General features: G+C 40.9%; 1 protein-coding gene across 2 annotated transcripts in view; it reads left to right on the top strand.

Annotated features, from left to right (window-relative positions):
• Positions 1 to 730: 730 nt before the first annotated feature.
• ctnnal1 (catenin (cadherin-associated protein), alpha-like 1) overlaps positions 731 to 15,463 on the top strand; it is a 59,187-nt gene continuing 44,454 nt past the window's right edge. For both annotated transcript variants that reach the window (XM_079570679.1, XM_079570678.1), the window contains exon 1: positions 731 to 1,083. In XM_079570679.1, coding sequence (XP_079426805.1) covers positions 988 to 1,083 — 96 coding nt within the window. In that variant the 5' untranslated portion in view covers positions 731 to 987. The remainder of the gene's footprint in view (positions 1,084 to 15,463) is intronic.

The raw sequence follows: 15,463 nt of genomic DNA, 5'->3' as shown, positions 1-15,463 counted from the left end.
GAGGACTTGGCAGTGATTGGGTAGGCCTGAGTCCAGATGACAGTACAGAGTCCCTCTTCACGAACACAAGAACAAACTGCAATGTGATCAGGGGAAAACGTTATACGGCCAATGAAATATGCATAGGCAAAATGTACAGATTGAAAGAATAAAGTAGCTACTTCAAAATCCAGTATCTACATTTGACAACAGTTCCCAGTTAGATTTCCAAGTCCACAAATCTTCGCCTTATGTGTTTTTCTTAAACAGAGTTTTAACCTCTCCTTTGGAACTTCCTTTCTCACTTCAACTCTTCGTGTTTCTTAAAGTCTTAACATACTTGACTGTGTTGTTCACCATGTTAAACTGTGCTATCATTCACTCCCAAACTGTTGGGTCTATTTAACTTTAATAAACAAATGGGCAAAAAAGAGCTGTTGAATTGAAAACATAGTGGTAGGCTGTCTGATTCGTGCAGCACCTCTTGGCAATGCAGAGGCCAAAGGCCAAGGCCATAACTCACTTGATTACAATTCACTCATTAATTATAGGTAAGAAAAGCGAACGCGTTTAAGTGGCTGGTCCTGGCTTAGCTTAAACCATGATCTTCCAAATAAAACCTAACACAAGAAAAAGATAAAAAATGTATGTTTTGCTTCTCACGTGTGGACATCTTGGGAAGCCGGAGGCGCACACGCGCAGCCAGGACAGAGGTGTGTTTGTGGTGAGTGTGTGCGGTTGCCCACAGTGCTGTGCTGCAGTCCGCTCCCCGCTGGAGTTGAGTAAACTACACGAACATTAGCGGGCGCTGCCTTCCAGTCGCTGGATTCTAACAACGTGCGTGTGCGTAACGAGCCACTTCACAAACGACTGCGTAACCAAGTGAGAAACCCAAGGCATGTTTTAGCAGGTCTGAGAGCCGCACGGAAACAGCAGAGGAACAGCTCACCGTGAGAGGAGGCTGCTGTGCATTGTTTGAGGCTCAGAGTCAGGGATAGCTCGGCGGGAATGGCTTCATCTCCGTGCAGCAACACGAACTTTGATTCCGGACTGGAAATCAAAACTCGCTCGGTGGAGCAGACGCTTATTCCTCTCGTGTCTCAGGTAAGCGGCAATCAAACAAAACAATACATTTTCAAGTAGCGTGTCTTGATGCACTTTTTGACCACAACTTTTAGGCAGCTTAACAACAGCCCGGGGCCAACTTTTTTTTTGTCTAGGCTACCTGTTTGCAGAGTGTGTGCAGAGTGAGTGCTCTCGATAGGGGCTCAGTGAAGTGAAGCACGTCCTGCGTTTGTGCTGTTACTGTTTAACACAATCGTAATGCCCGTGTTTACTGCAAATAGGACCTGCTAAATGCTACAACGACACTGAACCAGGCATTTACAAACAAACCTAAGACATGCAAGCACTGCAGCACTTCATTTGAAGACTTGCCATTGCAGCCAAATAGGTCCTAGAAAAGCAAATGATCTATTCTTGAGCAAATGATGCCCCCACATAACTTTTAACTTATTTTAGTTTTTAGACTGGAAACACATTGACCTTTGAAAGTTTCCCAGAAGTTGCAGTCATACACTCTGACTCCCACTTCACTTAAATGGGCACTTCGTGGCACGTGTTTTGTTTTCCAATAAACAGTAGGGAATGAAAAAGAACCTCTTAAACTGACTGGACTCTTTCAACAAACCCACTCGAGTTGATGGTCCTTAGTGTGAACATGCAGTGATGGGGAGTAACAGATTAATTCAGACCTCAAAGGTGTGCTATTCCCTCCATAAATGTAGTAAAAGTGGTGGAAATGTAAAGCCACAAACTGCTACATTATTATATTATTCTGACTTTTTTGAAAAAGAGCTTTTGAGTTCATACGTCCTCTGAGAGAGTCTCTTATACTATTGCTGTCAAAGCTGTGAAAGAAGAATGCGCTGTATACAGTTACTGCATTCACTATAATACACCCTGTGCTGAATAGTGGGCCTCAAGGACAGTCTATCCTAACTTTTATTCTCTCATGGTGAGACAAGTCCCCATAGCAACAGAGCTCTGCAATGCTGAAAGAAACACTCACAAATACTGCAAAGTGTGTATATTATCCTTTTTATTTTGTTTTTGGATCATTTCACTAACTTACTTAAATAGAGTTTCAAGTTATTTGATTTGGTGGAGGAGGTGAGGCAGAAAGAAAGAAAACATGCAATTGTGGTTATGCCCCTGCATGCTTTCAAAAGAAGTGTCAAAGCACATGCTAAACGCAATACAAAGCTTCCCTCCCCATTTATCACCTAATTTGTTACAATCTATTATGATATTAAGGATTTTTGCGACATTTCCACATTTCTAATACATTGCTTTCATTTGAGTGCATTGGGAAGTCATTTGGTCAGTGTCCAGCCAAACAGTGTTGGTTAAAGTATCTTGTCCTCTCTCCTCTCCCTGTGTATTTGTGGCTACCGTATGACGTTGGTATCTTTGGGCTTTTGTTATCAGCCGCACTCCCACCACCAGCCTGGTAATTATAGGCTTTGGAGTCTCCCTGTCTTTAGCCACACACACCATCAAGCAAGACAGTCCACTTTGCACTCCATGCTAGTTTTTCCGAGCTTCACCTGTCTGATTCTTGCGTTTAGGCAATTCTGTCACGTTTGGGTGAGTTTCTTGGGCCCACTGCGTTGCCTTAATGCCTGTAACTTTATTCATGTGGCTTGAAGTTTGAAAACCACATGAAGTTTCAACAGAGGCGCTGTCTCTGCATGAAGCTCCATTTCCATACCAATAGCATGGCAGTGTGGAGGGAATGGCCAGGGTAATGAATTACTATGGGTGGTCACAAATGCATTAGATTTCACATGGAGAAAGGGGAAACTACTAATGCTGAAGTGTTGTTTAGCCTTTAAGCACCTTGTGATGTGGTTCGTGGCCAGACTGAGAACTATTAAGAAGATTTTGGTTTGAGGCAGTGATTAGTGACATTAGAAAGCCTGCTGGGGTAAGAGTGTCTTGGTGAGGCGGACATGGTGGTCCTGCACTGAGAATATATTCTGGTTTTTCATCTTTTAATCACATCACCGCTCACCAAATCTTGGGAGGGAAATAAGAGCTCCACGCCTTCATCATTTCCTAGCACGGCTGAGTCTGGAGTTTCTTTAGATCAGACTGTAATTGGCGCAAAAATCAATCCACTGTCCGTCTTTGTTAACGATGACGGACTTTGTCAGGCTTCCAGGCCTTCTGTCGAGTTTGTAGTTTCTGAGTCCCATTGTGTTGAAATGAACTGAAAAGATTTTTGGTGTTAATTCTATCCAAATACTGGATCAAGATGGGCTACTTAAGCAAAAGCCCATTGCGGAATTGAGGATTTGATTATGAGCGTTTGTTATTTATAAAGCAAAACAACAGAACAACAAAAGTTAGTCCATTTTTGCAATGTTTAGAGCAAAACAAGGAAAAACGAAAGAGTAAGTAAGAAAAGTAAGTGATATATTAACCTTCAATTTTAATCAAATAATAGAGTAAAGTATATCAATCAAGAGAAGCACACATATTTTACCTAAAGTTGGGCAAATTGACCATACTTATTGTCTTTGATACGGTGACGGTATTAATTGAAGTAGTTCTTCGGTTCAGCAGCTGTTTATGTGGTGGTAATTAATATGCCTAATCTGTACTGTAGCAATAACATATTTTAAAGTAAGTACAGCTTTTGATTGTATTGTACTAGCTCCGAGCCTCGCTATGTCACGACCACCTCTATCTTCTTCTGCAGTGACATGACGAACGTCTTGTAGTGCAGCTGTTTTTTAGACTAGACAGAGAGGCATTACTGTTGCTACCAGCTCGCACAGATCTGCTTCCTCCAGGAGTATGATGATAATGAAGACAAATGGCCACCTGGCACCAAGGTGAAGTCACACGAGGATCGCATCAGATCATGTAGTGAGACTGACGTACAGGAACAAGAAGCAGAATACAATCTTTACCTTATGCAGAACACATATCTTTCTTGCAAATCAGATGTTGGTAAGTAAAGCCACTTTTACTACTTGTATAAGGACTGAGACCATACATCAAAATAAAGATTTATGGGCAAAATCTGTAGAAGGCAAATGATACAAAAAAGCAATCTTAACATTTCGTGCTGCTGTGATACTCCCGGTCTTCAAAGGCTGTGCAATATTCACCTTATTCCGTAAGTTCCTGTGGGTGCAGCCATGAATTGTGCCTGCCGTACTAGTGCCTTCACTCGTACTAGTTTACATAGGACTGCAAATGTCTAGAGAAAATCAGTTACTACACGGACACAAAGCTGTTTTTAGGCCGCCCAGAGAAACAGTGCAGTGTTGACTTGGTGCATATATGAATGGACATTTTACACAAATCAATCCACTGTGTATATATTTAGCGGCAAACATTTGCCCTCGTTCTCCACTTAGTGAATGGACTTTGCACTCGACCGGAAGTGTCAATACAACGGAAGTACCGACCCGAGGCAAAACTGAATGCAGTATCAGCAAATTGTTGTTAATATTAGGTGGCACAATATCCACATCGCAAGAAGCCAATTTCTCACACTATCGCTGAGATCTTCCATCAGACTGAGATTTCCTAGCTCTTCTTTTATTTCTTTGGGGCGTTGGCTTGTCCTGTTTTGACACAATTTTAATAAAAGACAAACTGCTTGCAATTTAAATTTCATGTAACGAACTGTCTCTTCTCATATTGCGCCATCCTAATGTATCTCCTCTGATGAATTAAAATCAATGTGACAAAGACATTATTCCCTGAATTCGTTGTGTTGGCACCTAATTTGGATGTCATCTTCGCTTTCTTACCCAGAATGACATAACAGGCCCATGGGCAGCAAGTGAATGGGAGGTACATGTTGAAGAAAAGGTGATGACATTGAGACGAAAGTAAGCAACTTCTTTCAATGCTTCTCAGCTGCCTACCAGCTCAGTCCTTGAAGTGTCTCCAACAAGTGTCTCCCTAATATGGGGAGTTTTTCATTCAGCATGACTCATAATGAGAAAGAGTTGTTTTGAATGAATTAGAATGTCAGTCCACAGTAGAAGGTACAACAGTGAACAAGGACATATTATCAAATAAAGCAGACGTAATACCACTTAACTCAACGCATTCTGTCTTTAAGTGGTTGCATTAGTCGGCTTAACTTTGTCAAATTAGAGGCTACAGATCTCGCTTTGATGATCGCTCCCTCGTGTTTCCGCCAGCTCCGATCTCTCCCGCTCTCCCTCACTCTTTCACGCATACAACATAAACACCTCCGCCCGGGACTGCATGACCACTGCTTGGCCCTAATCCTGTGCCTCTTGCTCTCTTCTCACTATTGCTATCAAGGGAGCCATTACGAATTGCTGTTCCCTTTAAGTGCCGATAAAAGGGTCTGTCTCACATGTCAGTCCATTGACCTCTTCCTTGGCTTATATACTTCCAGATGAAAAACCAACATGTGTCTATGAGGAGTCCAAGTGTAGAGGCGATAAAAGCTATCTCAACTTCCACCGTTTAGCTTTTAGATGTATGTGTTGCTAATAGCCACAGCATTTAATTTTCTCCTAGACTGAAAGATGCGTTGGAATAGCTTGGCGTAAAAGTATTGATTTTACTTTGCGTCCGTTATCACGCTGTCCAAAAGTGGTATTACCAGTGGCTACATTTCTCAAAAGTCCTCATTTGGTGTCAAACGGAGAGGGGGAGCAATTTTCGGGGCTTCAGGGCCTCAACACAAAGTAATCAGTTTATTAAAGGGCTGGTTGGCTCGTTCCGGATTTCACTCAATCTCATCTCGTAACTGTGAAAGGCATATAATTTTTTTTTTTTAACCTGTAATTTTAGGGCATAATCGTCCTTTTATATTCGTGCTTTGGGGGAAATGTGGCTGTAAACAGTAGCAGTCTGTCTTTGAGCTGCTCCTGCATGAATCACACACAGGAGCATTACGGGCTTTAAATACAGGCCTTAAGTATCAGGTGGCTGCGTGGCCCGTTGCCAGCATGTATTTACAGTATATTCACTGTACTCAAGAGATTGTGATGTGATGAACATGTGTGTCAGCAATAGGACCAAAGCATGTCAATGTAAATGGTACTTGAAGTCATGGGAGGATGGTATGTATCACAAATGGTTCACTAAACACTAGGCTAAAATGAATACTTTTTGTTTTTGTGGTGAAATAGTAATCCTTGCTGTAAGAAGTATAGAATAAAGAAGTTATTTTAGGACTAAAGCTAAACTTTGTGTTATTAAAAACGCTGGGACAAACAGTGATTTGTAAAACAAAATGAAATGATATTGCCCCTCTTATCTTGCATCTCTGTGTCTTCATAGAACACCAGTTCCATGTCAGTATTAGAGTCCTCCCACAATGAATGACGGTGGGAGACAGATGACCGTGACAGCACAGTCCATTTCCTGTAATATTCCATATTTTTCTCTGTTATCTATTGGCTGAGATACATCATACAATACATCTATGTTGTTGTGTGCTTGGACGATTGCAGGTAAACAGATGACAGGCAGCTATTAGGGTCCCACTGGCAGGGGGTGTTGTGTGTTTCTTGGCTCAAAGTGAAGCGATCTGTCCAGCCCTGAGCACCTGACATTGACGAGGACAGTTGTTCTCAGCACGGAGCGCCTGTCTGCGGAAAAGACTGCACTATTTAGCTTCCACAATAGCTTTCTAAAATATAGATGAGATACAGAAGCGTTAACACAAACGTGTAAAAAAAAATACTTTCAGCTGTGATTGAGCAGGGTAAATGTCAATGTGATTCACACTGTTGATTTATTATTATTTATTATTTGTTATCAATACATGTGCACCAGACAGTCAGGGTTACAAGGCCTATGGCTTTTGATCGTTTCTACGGATAAAAAAAACAAACTCTGTAATGGCTGGGCTTTTTTCCATGTAGCTTAAATCTTAATAAAAATCCTGAATGACAAAACTTCAAAACTAAAATCTAGTGAAATACATTAGAAATTACAGACGTTCCATATGTTCGTAGGTTTGGGAGGTTTTTGAGAGACTTTCGGACGACCTTGCAGCCCTGCAGACGGTGCACATTGTGGAAACTGTTTAGTTGCTCTAACCCACAAATAGGGGAATATTGCAAGCACTTGATTTGCTTAAAGGAACAGGCCACCGTTTTTTCATACTGAGATAATGTTCTTACCTGAGCTCAGACGAGTTGATGTGTACCTGTCTGATCTTTGTGCGTGTGCTCAGTCACGCAAAAAGACCAAAGATGTTGTTAGCATTTAGCCTCTCCTCCTCTCCTCTATTGGGTGAAGTTAGAAGTGACCAAGCTTTTCCACGTTTTCCCGATTTAAATACGGTTACGTGAAAAGTTACACGATCCAAGTATAGTTACACAAAATGAAACATGCCGATTTTTGTAAGCGGATAGAAAGGGTTCTATATTGTACGGCGTAATAACACCATAGGAGCACTTTGGCGTCCGCACAGTAATATTTTCACTCCTAAAGAATTCTGACGATATCGTAATTATATTGAATGTATTTATTTATTACTTCACAAAAACAAAACAATTTAGCAACAATGTTTTATTCTTATATCTCATTTTTCTGCTTGATAGAAAAGCTTGTTATAAACTGTATTATGTTTCCTCTTCCTCCTGTGATCATATCTCAGCATTATGTTTTCATTAGTTCATCTTCCCCCCTTATAGAGAGACTTTAAAGCACACTGTTGCATCCCAGAGCTTTCCAAATCCACAGTTCTGTCCTGCCTGCAGCACTGAGGAACACTCCAGTCTGCCTTGTACGTGTTAATTGCTTTGCTGGAGTGTCTTTGAACTTCTTGCCTTGTCGATAATGAGTTCTTTTAAGGAGATGAAGTTGACATGACAGAACAAAGAAACAGCAAAGGACACGAGGGACGCATATTACTAAACGTTTCCTTATCGTTTGGAATTCTAATAATCACTCATTTCAATTTGCATCCCCCCTCTTATTTTCTAGTATGTTATTAGTCGCTAGGGGGCCGGTTCTACTTGTGCGATCAGTTCTATTTGAGAAATCCATCGGAGTCATATACGAGGCGTATGATTGCGATTTATTATAGATTCTTCTTATCGATGCTGCTTAGTTCCACAACCTCTTAAACCAATAGAAGCCGCTGCAGATTCAGATTCTTTTATTATAAACAAAAGTGCTGTACATTGCGGTGAGTTTGTGCGGATCTGTCCTCTATTTTACGTTATGCCCCTACAACGCATAATGCTTCTACTCATGCCCCGCACAGGCTTCAGGGAAGTGATCACGGTGAGTGGAGGTGCGGACAAGAATAAGTTCGCTCGTTCGTAAAAATGTTCACAAACAGTGTTTAATGTTGCCTCTCCTCTGCATGTCATAATCTGGCCACACAGACATTTGTTAAGTAAGTTAAATAAGTCAAAAGAGCTATTTAAAAAATCTGTGCAGTTCTGCTCCTGTGAAACTTATATTTATGCTTTAAATCCTGTTGATTCAATAATCATTTTCTAATATATTTTTTGTCATAGAGCCCAATTGATCATCCATGTTCAAAACCTATTTTATTAGGAATCAACAAAAGATTCCAGAACCAATAATCGGAATTGTCCAAGGGCATTTGATACGGATAAAAATCGTATCACTTCCCATCGTATTAGAAAGTTAACTTCTGGGCAGTGACCAAAAACCTGCCATGAGGAAGATCGGGAGTGAACTTTTCTAAATGTAAGTCCAGTTTTTAGTTATAAGGGGGAGTATTGTGTAAAATCAATTTTTTAGAGCTTTTAAGCGTGTTACAATGCTGTTCCTTCATCAAAAAGCCACTTTTTGAGCCACTTGCGCATGTTTGAATGATCTTCGTCAGTGACTGCAGCTTATACCAAGCTCGTCAGCATGTAAAGATTATAGTAGACTCTTACAAAGATCATAAACATACTTTCAAGACCTGGTCACACTCCATCCCCTACTTTATGATGTGTGTTGAAGGTGTTGGCTGCAAGTATGTGAGATGCTTTGGCGCCTTGTTTGTATGCCTTCTGCCGTCTCGCTGTTTCTCTGTCCAATTTCCTGATTTTGTTTTCTTGTCACACACCTTACCCTCCCCTGCTCTCTGCTTTCTTCGGCCTCAGCTTAGGATCGCGTCTCTTCGCCCTATGCTTTCCTCACTTTTAATCTCTATCCCTCCGGAGAGTCCAATGTCCCCGAATCACCCTATTAATTATGCACGGTGCTGAAAACGTAGCCACAGGCGAAAGGTAGCATGCTGCTCAGCCTTGCCATGGCTCGTCACAGGATTTGGGGCTTTTCTGTTTAAGTGTAAACTGAGCCTGAGAACTCACACTGCTCCCTTCTGAAGCAAGAACATCATGTAACGGCCAGTCCAGTTCACTGACAGCAAACGCCCAGTGACAAAAGAGCGATATTCTTACAGTCCTTTGTCTGGGCCTCATATCTCCTGGGAAAATGTTTTTGCAGAACAATACAAAGATATAATATCAGCTTGATGCTGATGACAACCGTATCATGAGGGTATATTTTGTTCTAAATCACACCTTATTTATTGTTTAATGCTTTTCAATGATAACTAAAAATTACCACTTTGGACCACAATGTCTCGTCCAGTTCCCGAACAGCAAGTGATTCCATTTTACTTTAAATACTGTCACCACACAAAAACGTACATGAAGATGAGACAGCCCTGGTGCCTCTGTTGCATTACTCAGCAACCTTATCAAGCAACCCCAGTGACAAATGTGTGGACTCACTACAGTCACTTGCCAAGTTCTAAAAGATGAACCACACAATTCAATTTCCTAAACTGGTGAATCAGAAGCATCAGTCAGAAGTGCGCTCTCAGTGGATGGTAATGGCCTTGCTCCAGTCTGTGTTTCTGGGTGAATGGAGCCAGTGGGTGACAGCTGGGAGCCAGCCAGCCGGAACCGCTGCCCAGTGTGTGAACTGGACACTATGCCATCCCCCATAAATAAGTAAAAGTCACTCACCTGCTATAAATACAACTGTGCTTTTTTGGGAACGTACAAAAGTGTATAAAAATAAAGTGAATATGATTAGAAGTGGGGAGTTGGATCAAATTCTGTGTATCTTATTTAGCTTTTTTTTTGACAGAAGCTTCTTCACAAATTGTTGTTGTCTTTATCAGATTTTTTAATCTTCTTATGCATGCCCTTATAGTCTTATAGTTTTAAAGTTTTATAGTTTATTATTTATCTAAGTTATGTGTTATATGTTTTAGGTTTTATTTGTATACAGTCCTGACAGCTTTTCCAAACCAGAGGAGATTACTACCCTGGCCCTAGTGCTGAATGTGGCGCAGTCGACTGTTTATCCAGAAAAGGCGATGGTCTGTGGCACAGCTGGTGGTCTATATGTGGTTATGGTGCAAGCTAGATTGTGAATGTGTGGTGAAAATATCAGCATTTATACTGGCAGGAGAACTTTGCTCATTTCGGTTAGTCTTGAGTTGGTGCCGTTGCGCAATTAAAGCATCATCTTCCGCTCCTCACTCACCCCCGCTCCCGGGAGCAAGCAGATTAGTTTGTTCGTATGCAATATACAAAAGTACCGTGGACTTTTTTTTTGCCATGTGTTTACAACATAAGCAAGAGAACAGCAGTTTACAAAAGCTAAAGATAAACTGTGTGCACTGTTTGTACAAGGCTTTAAAGCTGACGTCACGACACTTGCACAGTGTCCAGCATTCATGTGTAGTTGTAGTAGCCTTGCTCTTAGGCTTCCATGGTGCATCAAATGGCAGTTTTGTTCCTAAAACACTGCCAAAATGTTTACTCACTTTTGATCGAGCAATGACAAGGTGTTTTCCTCTGACCTCTAAATGTGCACGCTAAAACCAGCTGTGAGAGTCAACAGTTTTTGAGATTTAGCATGATATAATCCCGCCACATGCAGTGAGTCGGGTATGTTGTTACACAGTACTAAAGCATGTCTCCTAATCCCCCATATGAATATCTGAGTGTGCACCGTGAGCAAAAGTGTGTCAGAACATGGACCATTATGTAGTCGATGGGGGTAGCATTCCTCCACACAGCTCGTGTTTCAGCCAACTACAATGCTGAGCAGTGTGTCAGGAAATATGCCTATATCCTTAATGGGGAATCACGGTTTAGGGGCAAAGGTTGAGTTATCAGGGGGCATGACCTTCCCCTCACAGTCTGGTATGCATAAGTTAGTTACCTCCTGGTGTTCCACTTGTTACAACCTCATATGAGTCATTTTCAGCACTGTCTCCCATCCCATGTTAGTCTTCAAAACCTCAAGGTAATATGTCATTACTGTTTCATTGAAGTGTCAAACCTTTAGGAGCACATCTTTAGAAAAATCTTTTGTCCCGGGGATACTTGACATTTTCTTTGACGTCTGACATTTTACTTCTCCTTCATCTCAAAATATTTTTTTATTGCTTCAAAACTGGGAGGCTAGAATTCAGATGGGACTAACAGTTGTCTTCTTGATGTACCTTTCTTAAATGGTGGTCTTCTTTGAAGGGCTGTGAAAGTAATAGAAATTTAATCGAATAATCTAATTGAATAATCTCAAGTATTCTTGTGAGGCTTTAACAGCTACTGTAGTGACAGCACCTGGTTAAAGGTTTAGAAGCATAAAATGGATTTGTGTGTTAGTGTGAAATCCTTCATTTCGCTTAGGTTTTACGAATTATAATAGTAAGTAAGTTACGTTTATTAGTTTGGAATTTTTTTTTTGCCTTATGGTAATGACAGTGCTAAGGGTGGGAAACTCTGAGTTCTTTGATACATGGCTCAAGATAAGAATAACCTCATGATATGTCAATACTGCGATAATCGATAACTAGAACTAGGAACATTTGCCATTTTTAACATTTTCTTTTTAAACATTGTTACTTTATCAACTTTATAACTTTATAAAACACTGCAGCCTCATTAATATGCATGATATCATCAATACTGATATCAGAATAAAAAGTATCGGCATCGTATTGTACCACAAAATATCCCAATACATCACAACATCGGTATATGCACTATCATCTTTTTAGCTCCAGGGCACTGGTTTGTTTGCCCATCACTAGTTTAAGCCACTTTCACACATCGTTCACCCTGCACTATTATCTGTCCATTACTTGTAATTACCTATCATGGTGACTGATGTCTTCAAGGCTGGGTTTGGCAAACGGTGAGGATTATCCTGTTCAGGACCTCACATAATTACTCAGTCATTATAAGACGCTCGGTGTGAGACCTGAAGGGGGCACTTGCCAAGGTCTCCACGGCTCTTTTTGTTGGCAGCTCCGGTTTGAAATCATTACGGCAAAGTGCATGCAAAAAACTCGATGCAAGATCAACTTGAGCAGCACCAGGTCTAAAACGTCACCTGATCATGCGAATGAATGGTTGGCGCTGCCACAAAGTAAGAGTTTGTAGGGATGATGCTTAGGTTACAGAATGTGTACACAGAAATGGTAATCAGTGATTAAATGTGGGAGTGGGTGTTTGATAGGGTTGTTGTGATATATTTCATTTTTAAATTGTATAGGGCGATAGTGCAGCGGTCAGTGCTGGTGAAGTTCACAGCTAGAAGGTCTCGGGTTGGATTCCCATCTGGACGGGGCTTTTCTGTGTGGAGTTTGCATGTTCTCCCCGTGCCTGTGTCGGTTTCCTCCGGGTTCTCCGGTTTCCCCTGCCACTAAAAACATGTCCAATAGGTGAATCCTCCAGCCAGGTGATTCTGACCATCAGCCTGGCTCCACATCTGGAGATGGCTCCCAGGGCGCGTGTACTGCCATTGCTCCTTACGGGTCGTCCCAGCGGCGTTGAAGGATTGGTCAAATGCAGAGGACAAATTTTGTTGTACGGTTGTATAATGACAAATAAAGCACCTTATCCTTACATTGTTTTTAGTTAACACACCTTGAAAAATAGCAAAGGCAATCACTAAAAAAACTGAAAAGTCACTGTGCAGTTTGTAACAATTTGCAAGATTTTTAAACATCCAAATGATTAATACTAAAAAGAAAAAAATGAAAGAAAATAATTTATTTTCTGAAAATACCAATAGTTTTGACTTACCACACCGATTTTTTGCACAGCCCTAATTTATTGCCAAAGATACTCCATACTTAGTCAATCATATTGGCTCCTGACAACAGTGGAAAAAGAGACGGAAATGTTAGAAAGAATGTACAGTATTGTATTTGTATTTATTTATTAGTAGGAAAAGCCCCTTGTGATGTAGCATCTCGTTTACAAGGGGGTCCTAAACATAATAGGATCAGCAATAAACAATAACAATCACAGTAAACTCATTCATACCTACACTCACACCACAGTTCTCCTTTTTTGATCCAACCATTAAGCAATTCAAAATATCAGATCAACATTTCTAGGTAGCAGACATTAAACACAATGCATAAGACAATCGTAAAAAGTATTAGCACTTGTATCTTTGTCATTCATTACTGTCAATGTCAGTTTTATTGTTAGTTCCACAGAGATTTGGCTCTGTGTTGTGTTGTTCTCTAAACCTCGGTACAACAACAATAAGAAAGCAAGGTCATGGGGTAGAGAGACTACAGCTTTCTGATAGCCCAGTGGATGAATGTCTTTCAGTCAGCTGGACCTGGCCTGGAGACTCTGCTCTCCGAACTGTGTGACGGGTGCATGCAGGTGTGTCCTTTTTATCCAAATGAGTGAATCCCACAACATTTTAGCTTGGTGAGTTTATTATTGCGCACATTCGGACAAGCCCGGCAGATTCCTGGTTTTTGCTCTTTGCCCTCATCCATCTTAACCTGTGGACAAGGACATCCTTCTGAGATAATTCAGAGTACAAAAGAAGCTCATCAGAATGTGCCCTTTTCAACTGGCCATAGATCACATTTCACCCACACAAAGAAACAGGAGCGAGAGCCCAATCACAGTCTCTAGATTGATATATGGATCCTCTGTGCTCAAGGCCACATTGCTCTCTTTGAAGGTACTTCATAACTAAAAGTGTGACCAAAATACATTTCTCAGCTTGTTAAAGAAAATTGGTTTTATGCTCGACTTTCTTGGCATTTCTATATTTTTTTTTATATACAAAAGCAGTACTTCTTCCTGTAGTACAAATCTACTTTTGTGAAGGAATATCGGTGGTGCATAAAACAGATAAAAAATCAGCTAAATGTTGCCATGGGCTAAATACAATTTTGTTAAATTAATTAATAAGTCGCCAAATGCCGATGCAAAACTTAAGCCTTGTTTTCGGAGAACAGCGCATCTCTCTTCGTTGCACCATGCCAGCAGCTTGATAAGTTGAAGACCTTGGATTTAGATCCAATATGCCCCGTCCCGCAGGGGGAAGGTTTTCGACTTAGAAGAGTTTCCTTGCCAACTCACACAACTGCCACGACTTGCAAGAGAGAAGAGGCAGAAGACGTCTTCATGAAATAAAGTGGTCTGGTTTGAAACAAAGGGCCCAGTGTAGCCCACAGACACTTCATACGGTGTGCATTTTCAAACTCATCTCCCTCGCCCTGCTGACTGGGACGGAGGAACCTTTGATGAAATGCTTATACAGTTGTTTGTGAAGGCTTTCGATCAAAGTTACTTGGTGGCTGGGCTAGCTTTATTTGAAAGAGTTTCAAGTAAACGGAGTGAGTTGTTGACCTCACTAATATCTTGCATGCAGACATTTTTTCATGATGCTGATAAAAGTACCCACTGGCTATTTTTCCACTTATTTAAGTTAGAGAAAGTTTTGCACCTAATTAAGATGCCTTCTGAAATGTCTGAAAACGTGAAGTTATGTCTAGGATTTACCAAAATGAATACTTAATTTTCTTCACTTTAGTTAGAACAACAATTATAATTTGTTAATAAAACAATAAAAAAAAAAAAAAAGATTTAAACATGAATGCAGTGTTTTGACACTTATACATATAGTTTTAAGTGTCTTTCCAAAGATTTGTAAGTGTCGTGGCCCACATTTGTGGTCGACATTCACCGTCTATGACATGATCATATCTGATCTTAAAGCAGAAGTTAGTAACTCGTGCCCCTAGAGGCCACAAGCACCACTGCATGTGTCGTAGCGTGTTGAGAGTAAATACTACACTGACAGAAAAGACAAAGGGAGAGAGGGATATTGTAAATTGTGCCACAACTCAATTACACAACGGAGATATTTATTTAACTCAAACTTGGCTGTATAGTATACACTGCTAAAGTGGCGCTAGCTCGCAGTTAGCTTTACCTGTTAGCCTGTTAGCTGCTTCTTCGTGATTTTATGTCTTGCGCCTCAAACCCGGAGACAGGGAAGTTGCAAGAGTGGTTTTCTGGTCAGAGACACCAGGGGGAGATGAAATGCCCCCCCAATCATCCCATTAACACTTGTATTGCCCCCAGAGGGACTACGGAAAGGTTACTCATTCTTCTTTAAAGGCCAATTTTAAAAATCCTCAAGACCACAA

This window comes from Gobius niger (genome assembly GCF_951799975.1).
Source record: "Gobius niger genome assembly, chromosome: 14".
Taxonomy (NCBI): Eukaryota; Metazoa; Chordata; class Actinopteri; order Gobiiformes; family Gobiidae; genus Gobius; species Gobius niger.
Note: the sequence above shows the minus strand (reverse complement) of the source record. Positions and strands in the feature narration are given on the sequence as shown.